At 36.0% G+C, this 8831-nt stretch overlaps 1 protein-coding gene across 1 annotated transcript; it reads right to left on the bottom strand.

Annotated features, from left to right (window-relative positions):
- Window positions 1-2935: 2935 nt before the first annotated feature.
- Window positions 2936-6766, bottom strand: LOC115977911 (LEAF RUST 10 DISEASE-RESISTANCE LOCUS RECEPTOR-LIKE PROTEIN KINASE-like 1.1). The gene is made up of 4 exons (XM_031099946.1): window positions 5975-6766; window positions 4620-4655; window positions 4046-4297; window positions 2936-3923 (listed from the first exon to the last, which is right to left on the bottom strand). The coding sequence occupies exons 1-4, from the start codon at window positions 6642-6644 to the stop codon at window positions 2995-2997; spliced, it is 1887 nt and encodes a 628-aa protein (XP_030955806.1). The 5' UTR covers window positions 6645-6766; the 3' UTR covers window positions 2936-2994.
- Between the last annotated feature and the right edge of the window lie 2065 nt (window positions 6767-8831).

Here is an 8831-nt window from a genome sequence, read left to right as displayed (position 1 = left end):
AGCAGCTAGTGCAGGAGCAGATAGTGTAGAGCCTAAAGGGTCTAATAGTCATCAAAGGGATTAAGCCTCGTGCTACAGAGATAAAGCAGTTCAAGATGTGTTCAAGTCTGTCTAAACGACAATGTAGTTTAGCTAATACATGAACAGTAAACGATATATAGTTTTTGTAAATAGAGTTAGTTTAGTCAAGCACGTGTCATAGTTTGTTATATTTGTTAATTTTTGTTCACACGTGCATCAGCCTGTTAAGTTAGTTACAGAGTTGATCTCTTAGCTTGTATATATATAGGGATTTTATTCAATGAATGAGATAAGTAAATCAGTTTTCACCAAATCAATTTTCTCACACATATGGCGAGTACAGTGAGGAAATTTGTGGGCAATAGGGCACCGAATTCCGGTAAGAGTACACTGATAAATTCGATTGGGAAGCATGTAGGAGAAGGATGAGGGAAGATTACACATTTGACAGAGGCACCAGTGCCAGGGACTAAATTAGAGTGGAGGGGAAGCTGTTTGACACACCGGGGCTTTTGCATCCTCATTAGATCACCATGAGGTTGACGAGGGAAGAGCAAAAGCTTGTGCATATTAGCAAGGAGTTGAGGCCGAGGACTTATAAGATCAAGGGTTGTTTTTGCTTGAACGTCAGCCGTTTGATTTGTATATACTTGATTTTTTTTTATTTAAAGGTTGTCTGATTTTTTCATGTTGAGAGTCGTGATAAGAACATTATGCACTACAATGCCTTCAGAATCAATCGGCTGTTATAAGAGCTGTTGGTTTTTAGATGTTTAAAGGTTCTAGATTTTTAAGCAGGGAGAGGGATTTTATTTAGGTAGCTTAGTTCAAACTTTATAAGTATGAAGTAAAAAATGATGTATTTACTATTGTTCAACTGAGGAGCTGAATAGGTGAAATTAGATATGACCGAATGATGCAAGCATGAGAGTCAAAGATGTTGCTTAATTGAGTTGAGTTATGTCTTTTTGCTTTTGTAGAATTTAAGGTTTTCAATCAGTATTAGACTGTTGTGCATTCGCTAAATATGGGTCAAGGTCTCATTTTTACATCAATCTTTTGATATCTGTAGAGGTACAGCATAGGTTGTTACCTAAAGTTGCAGTTTGGTGTTGCATTGCCTACTTACCGATGACTTCTTCGCTTTTATTCTCAGACAGCAGTAAGGAACTTTTTATTATTATTATTATTTTTCTTAAGGCTTACCATAAATCATTTGGTCAGTTAAAGTTGATTCATGCCAATTCAATGTGCAAAGATTATGAGGTGGAAAGGTTGCTGTAAAATCATATGTAGTTAGATTACCTGATCACCTCAACGTAAAGGATTTTCTTCTTTTTCCTTAGCACAATCAAATGATACGATATATGGTCATGGATTTGCCTGACTGGAACTTTGATGGGGCTGATTGTATTCTTTGCACTGAGTGTGCCTTATTGGGGTTTATTTGGTGAGAGTGAACCAGAATGATCTTCTCTGCAAGACTTAATGTAATTCTTAAATGTTCGAGTCTGTTAATACTAGGATTAGTAGAGTTAAAAAAAATATTTTGCCCTTTGCAATGTATATTTTTTGTGTTGGAAGGAGAGTGAATTTATATTTTGTATTTAACTTTCCTGATGATTGTCCTTTTCTGCATCTGCTTTTAGCTTGTTATTTTACCTCATTAGGGTTAAGAAATATACTTTGATTTCTCTTGTCATTATGTCACGTGAGAGCAGCATTTGATTTGTCTTGCACCCCAGGCAACAGCATGCCAATCAATTCTTTACAAAAAAAAAAAAAAAAATGTTTCTAGCTTTTAAACAGAGATGCTGATGCTCAATGTTATTTGATTAGTTTTGTAATAAAATTTTTTTTTTCCATCGAGTTTGAGCTCGAATGCGCCTCCTCCCTTATAAGAACAGGATGATGACTGATGAATGAGTTAGGTGCCAAAATTCACTGTTTCAAAGATAGTTTGTTGGTTGATGGTTCTAGAAGTTTAAACTATCTGGTCTAGTCTTGTTGTTAAAAATGAAAACACTGACCTCAACTATTGAATAAGTTGGTTAATTCTATTTTCTTATACTGGCCTTGTTGTACGGTGCCATGGGGAATGTATTCATACACAAGAAGAAGTTCATGGCCATCAAGCAAGGGGAAATTCACACTGGCCAGAACGAAATATTTCTTTATTTTTACCATACACTCAAATCAATTATAAAACTAATATTAAAAAAAAAAAGAAACAACAAAACAAATCATTTTTTTTTTACTCTAAAAAAAGAAAAAAAAGGAAAATCTTGAATCTTACTACTTTTTCCCATTTGTTTCCCTAAAATTTAGTTTTAGTTATAACTGAAGTCTATGCAACACGGTTTTGTTCATAAACTTATTAAATATATAATTATTTGAGAAAAAAAATGTGAATCTCTACAGATAGCATGAGCCGCTATTATTTGTAATTTTTGTCAATGTTGTTTTGAATAAACACACTAATAAAGTCTCTTGGAGTCGAATAGGAGATTTGTAGTTCAAATTTTACTTATACTAAAAACTAATTAGTGTCTTAATTTGATGATAAAGAATAATAATTATTAATGGACGTCATAGCTAGGGTGAATTTTTATTGTACCTATAAATTAAAAAAATAAAAGAGTTGCTTCAGCAAATATACATTTCTTGAAAAAAAGAAGGTGTTTTGATGGGTGACACTCAAAGTATGATTTTTATTTGAAAAATAGAACACAGAATCACACAAAGAATAAATTTTTTTAGGTATTTTGGTAAATGTGCATCCCTCACATCTATATACAAAAAATATGCCGCTATGAACAAGAACAACCAAACAAGTGGATGAAAAGAAAATGAAATTTCAACTACTGACATTAGGGAAAATACTTAGGTACTCCCGGTATATATATGGTGAATACCTAAAAATTACTCTTGGCATTAGGTGTAGTGGACCTACTAGTCCAAAAATTGGTTACATCACTCGGTTACATCCTCGGGTAAAAGTGGCAGCCGCTTATTCCTTAACACTCGAACCTCATCACGATCGGGTGAAGCTGGTTGCTGTACATTAAGGATCCCACCATCATCATATGCCATCTCTTGATCCTCATGAGCATCCTTACCACTTTGAATCTTCTTTAAAGCCTCCAATACCTCATCCATGGAAGGCCTCATTTCCTTGTCCTGTTGCAGACATTGAAAAGCTAACTTTGCAACCAAAATGGTCATTGTTCGAACTCCATCATCTGACTCAAATCCAAGATGTGGGTCGATCAACTCATGGAATGCACACTTTTCAATCTTGCTTACAGCTAATTTAGCCAAATTGATTTCATGCTTTTGCCTAAATATATCAACGGCTGGCAGTGATGATATGAGCTCCATGAGGACAACCCCAAAGCTGTAGACATCACTCTTACTAGTAAGCTGGTAGCATTGGCCATATTCCGGGTCAACGTAGCCTGGTGTCCCTTGAGGAGCTGTTGAGGCATGGCTGAGATCGTTAGGGAACAGCCGGGAAAGCCCAAAATCAGCAACTTTGACGCAGAAATTGTCATCAAGAAGGATGTTGTTAGTCTTTACGTCGCGATGTATGATGTCAGAAGCATGGAGGTAAGCCAATGCACTAGCAGTTTCTATAGCAATGCTCATACGTGTTAGCCATGTGAGTGAACCTGATGTAGCTTGATGGCCATGAATATGATCAGCAACGGTGCCATTGGAAATGTATTCATACACAAGAAGAAGTTCATGGCATTGGCGTGAAGTGCAGCCATAAAGGGAGACAAGATTCTTGTGGCGCAATCGTGTTAGGATTTCAACTTCATTGATGAATTGTTCTACTCGTCTATAGTTGTGCCCATATAAGCGCTTGACTGCAATTTCCCTCCCATCATGGAGTTTGCCTAGTTGAGAAAAATAGCATGTCAGGTCTTTCTTTTTTATTTTCACATATTTTTCTTTACCCTTTTGTTAAGAAAGTTTATACTGTGATCTAGAAATTGATTCAATGAGTTAGTCACCTTACCATGATAAACAGTTCCGAATCCTCCACTCCCAAGTTCCTTTTCAACATGAAAATTATTGGTGGCTTTTTCAAGTTCATTGTAAGAGAAAACAGGGACTCTAAAGTAGACACTCCTCCCCTCCACTTCTGATCTTGAGGATGGATCAGAATATGTATTCCTTGATAGCAGGTTTGAAGAAGGATATTTTTTCTTGTAAAGGTGCCAGAAAATAAAGAACATGATAATCATGAAGAAGACTGCGCATCCAACAGCTAAAGCAGAGAAGGGAATTGGAGTTAAGTTCTGACTGAAGGGCAGCAATGGAGGAATTCAAGAGATATAAAATTTTTCTAATGAAAGTCACAAAGGAACTTATGGGAAGAAATTTAAATATTGACAACATCTTTTGTGGGTCATGTGACGTTATCCTTATGAACCATCATTGTATTTAAGGCACAAGGCCATCTTCTAGGATTATAGTAGTGGAGAAAATGGACCCAGTAACAAAACTTATAGCAGAAATAGGAGAAATTATTTTCGCATGAAATGATACAATCAATGTCAACAAGAAATATGATTGAAGATGTATCTTACCTAATGGTATCACCACTTTGTTGTTGTTTTTATTCTCTGCAACAGCAGATAAATACAAAACTGTTGTTAGTTTCAACAATGAAGAAAGAAGTGACAGCTTTAAATTGGCATCCTTTGAAATCTTAACAGTGCTAGAGCAATTACATCAGCTCGTGTATAAGTTTCCGTCTATTTTACACTTAAAACTTACTTTTTTCTATTTTATACCATCACTTTTACAAAACATTCACATCAGTTTATCTATTTTACAAGATATTTCAATAAAATATTCACTCTTCTCAAATTTTTTATTATTTCCCTCAACTACCACTTTATATACGCGCGCCCTCTCTCTCTCTCTACCCATTTTTTGATTTTTTGCTCTCTCTCTGTACCCATCTCCATCCATCTCTATACCCATCAGCTCTCTGTACCCATCAACTCTCCCCCTCGGTCAGATCTCCCTAGCTCCGATCAGGCAAGACCCATCTCGGTCAAGCTCCGTTCAAGCAAAAGACCCACGAGCTCCGATCCGATCAGGCAAGACCCATCTCGGTCAAGCTCAGTTCAAGCAAAAGACCCACGAGCTCCGATCGTTCCACAAGCACCGATCAAGACGAGCTCCAGCCAAGCACTGATCAAGACCCACGAGCTCCAGTCAAGCACCGGTCAAGACCCACTAGCTCCGATCAAGCACCGGTCAAGACCCATGAGCTCCGATTTGTCTCTCTGTTGGTTTGTCCGTGTGGGTTTGTTTGTGTGTGAGTGTGTTTGTGTATCTCTATGTGGATGTGTTTGTGTGTGGGTGTGGGTGGGTGGGTTTGTGTGCATCTGAGGAAAAAGAAGATGAGGAGAGGAAAATTGAGTTCGTTGGTTGTGCATGGAGAAGAGAGAGAGAAAAAAAGGTGCGAACGGAAATTAATAAAATAACATATACACATGCTACAATAACTATGCATATATGCACGGTTATTGTAGCAATTGTGCATAAATGCATAATTATGCACAAGCTGGTGTGGGAGTTTTTTTGCTCAAATTGTGTAAAAGTAGTTAGTTTTTCTATTTTGCACAATTATGCCCAAGTTGATGTAATTGCTCTTAGGCAAAGCACTTTCAAAACCAGTTCAGACATACCCGATCATAGGTTTCACTGAAACTAAGTTATTTCTATCACTCTCATAACCTAAATTTGAAACTACTCCAAATCAACTAAAGCTATCGCTGCGGAGTGGATTAAGGCATGGAACAGAAATAGTAGCAACACATGTATTAGGATCAACTTCAGCATAAAAAATAAATAAAGGAGTTCATACCCATGTTCATGAATGGACGTGTGTGCGCAACAAAACATTTTTGTGTTATTCTAAATTCTATACCTTTTCCTTCTTTACCATGACAACTGCTACAATCATCATATACATGCAATTCAAGGTCGAACTCAGCAATTAAATTCAGTTCATCTTTATGTGAAGTCTCGTTTACTGGCAGCTGAATATATAAACATCCTGAAGGAGAACTCTGAGAAGCCTCGTTTGAAGGACTATAGTAGAAATCATAGTGATCTCTGCAGGTCACGTTTTTAAAATTTCTATGGGCAGTACCATAAAGAGCGTGATTGCATTTGAATAGGGTCCGACTGGGTGTGGTGAGTTTAAAAGAGATAAATGGAGAGTTGGGAAAAGCAAAATTGTCTAAACTCTCGCATTTATTGGTTTTCAAGTATTCCGAAAGCCAAAAGTCCTTGACACGGATGTGTTGTGTGGTGTTAGTGTGAGAGATGTTTATAACTTCATATAGTCTTTCACTCCAATGGTCGGCCAGTGGCAACTTGATCATCGGATGTGTTTCGTCACACTCTACTTGCATTAAACTGCAAAATGGGAATAGGTGTGGGACTTCGGTGAATGGGAAGCTAATGTTACCTAATTTTCCACATTGAAAGGGCAGACAATATGGGTGTTCTCGCTTTCCTCCTCCTTCTTCAGCTGAGTGAAGCAGCGCGAGGTGTGAGAGAACAAAAAAAGCAAACAGAGAGACAGAAGCCATTCCAAAATTCTCGATTCACAGGAAAAAAAAAAAAAAAACAAGAATCTATGATTCTAAAACAAAAACAACGTATTCGTATGACTTATTTTCTCGTTTCTTCACCATATAACATGTAGTTTCTCTGATTAACACTCCAGTTGACTCGGTAGTGGGATACGAAGACCTGTGAAACCAGACTGACTTTAGAGCAAGGTGGGGTAGCCATGTGAAGCATGGTCTGTGCCTACTGGGGAGTTTCCTACTCATCTTCCCCATTGACCAACAACATAAAGAGATTTGACTCCTTCAAAACCTCTAATAAATGCTCAAAAAATTGGGGAAGGAAATCTTTGCGGCTGGTTTGAACCGTCAACTAGTCCATGAGGTACGAGTTGCAGTGTTGGCTCTCTAATTCTCGTGTATAATTTTTTATTTTTATTTTTATGAACGAAAATGAGCCTTACGCGTTATTTGACCTGACCTACTTTTTTTTTTGAGAAAGACCTGACCTACTTGACTCCGCAGATTTCATAGTTTGAGGCACTGTTTGGTACTCAACATCTCTGCTTGCCTGATGTACTATTCGAATCAGGCAACTCCTAGACTTGCTAGTATGAGTCAGTCCAAGATTCTTACGAATGCATCACACGCTTGAGTCAATGTCCGTAGAGTATAGAATGGTGAAGAAAAATTAGGATAGAAGATTTGAAATTTCAAAAGATAAAAAAAAAAAAAAATTAGCAATATGCGTCTCTCATCATTAAACAAAAAGGTTTGCTTTATGGTATACTACAATTTTTTGTAAGTTAAAGGCTATGTAACTAAATTGGCACATTCTATGCACAAAATACATGGGAATTTAGAGGAGAAAATATTTGAACCGTAGAGTTAGCAACATATTGTAATTATCTCTTTCTTAAAAAAAAAAAAAAAAGAAAAAAAAAAAGAAAAAAGATCTTTTGTAAAGTTTACAGGATTTGCGAAAAATAGGTGGAAACCCGTTTAAAAGAGTTCAAAATTTTTTTGGCATCTTCGAAAAAATCATAACGTGGTGGGCACTACAGGGACATAGACATGTCTTCTGATCCATTGTCACTTGTGAAGTAGGAGACGGGGTAAACAGACCGTTCTGACAATGGAATGCAATTTATGGTGAAATATATGAATACTTCTATTTCAGAGTTGTTTCAAAATTTCCGTAGACTCTTGTCTCTCTGGGTATTTTAAACAAAACAAAGAAATGGGTTTATCTTTCTTTTGGCGTATTGTTATATTTCTAGTTCATGGGCTTTCTCTGTTCTGCGAGAGTGAAGATAATATGATGAAACATCATCCACTTCTCATTTCTTAATTAAATATTTAAACGTGTGCAAAAGAAGCAAAAGCATGTTGCATATTCCAAATAAAAATGATACAAATCATGAGCTGGGCTTTAATTTCAAATGTAATTCATCGCTTTTTCTTTTCTCACAATTTCCCATCAACCAAACAGTGAAAAAATAGCAAAGTAATAATATCATTATCTAAAAGAGGAAAAAAAGGCATGTGAAATTTGAGATCTCATTTTTTTTTATAAAAAAAAAAGGAATGTATGAGACTCTAATCTACCAAATTACCAAATCATCAAATTATTGTAGCAATATTACTATTTAAATGGGGAAAAAAATCAGCAATACAAAAAAATACTGGCTTAGCTAAATCATAAAGTTTCATCCAACCAAATCAAGACATTCCTCAACTTTCATACAATGCCAAGTCCATCTTAGGCTTGAACTTAAAATGATTTCATTTGTTTAAGTGTTGCATAAAATTAAATTTGTTTGTCTCAATATGATTCATTGAACATCAAAGAAAAAACAGTAATCTTAGTACAATGCTAACTATTTTAATATTTGCTAAGAGCACTAACATCAGTTGAACTATCCCAAATGCCATTTTAACACAAAAAAATTTATTTTATCTATTTTATCACACAATTTTAAAATAAACTCTACATCAAATGTTATATTTTAACGATACTTCACATTAAAATAATATAAACTAATAAAAATTTCATTTATTAATTTCTCTAAAAAGCCTCTCTCTCTCTCTCTCTCTCTCTCTCTCTCTCTCTCTCTCTCTCTGTACTTAAAACTAGAATCCAACCACCCTCTCTCTCTCTCTCTCTGTACTTAAAACTAGAATCCAACCACCATCTTTCTTCTCTCT

The sequence above is a fragment of the Quercus lobata genome, chromosome 1 (genome assembly GCF_001633185.2).
Source record: "Quercus lobata isolate SW786 chromosome 1, ValleyOak3.0 Primary Assembly, whole genome shotgun sequence".
Lineage (NCBI taxonomy): Eukaryota > Viridiplantae > Streptophyta > Magnoliopsida > Fagales > Fagaceae > Quercus > Quercus lobata.
This window is presented reverse-complemented; position numbering and strand designations above follow the sequence as displayed.

Coding starts and splice junctions, on each gene's coding strand:
- LOC115977911 (XM_031099946.1), bottom strand. CDS start 6,644: ATGGCTTCTGTCTCTCTGTTTGCTTTTTTTGTTCTCTCACACCTCGCG. Junction 4,656..5,974: donor TCATGGTAAAGAAGGAAAAG/GTATAGAATTTA, acceptor CTGCTGTTGCAG/AGAATAAAAACAACAACAAA. Junction 4,298..4,619: donor CAAAGTGGTGATACCATTAG/GTAAGATACATC, acceptor TCTCTGCTTTAG/CTGTTGGATGCGCAGTCTTC.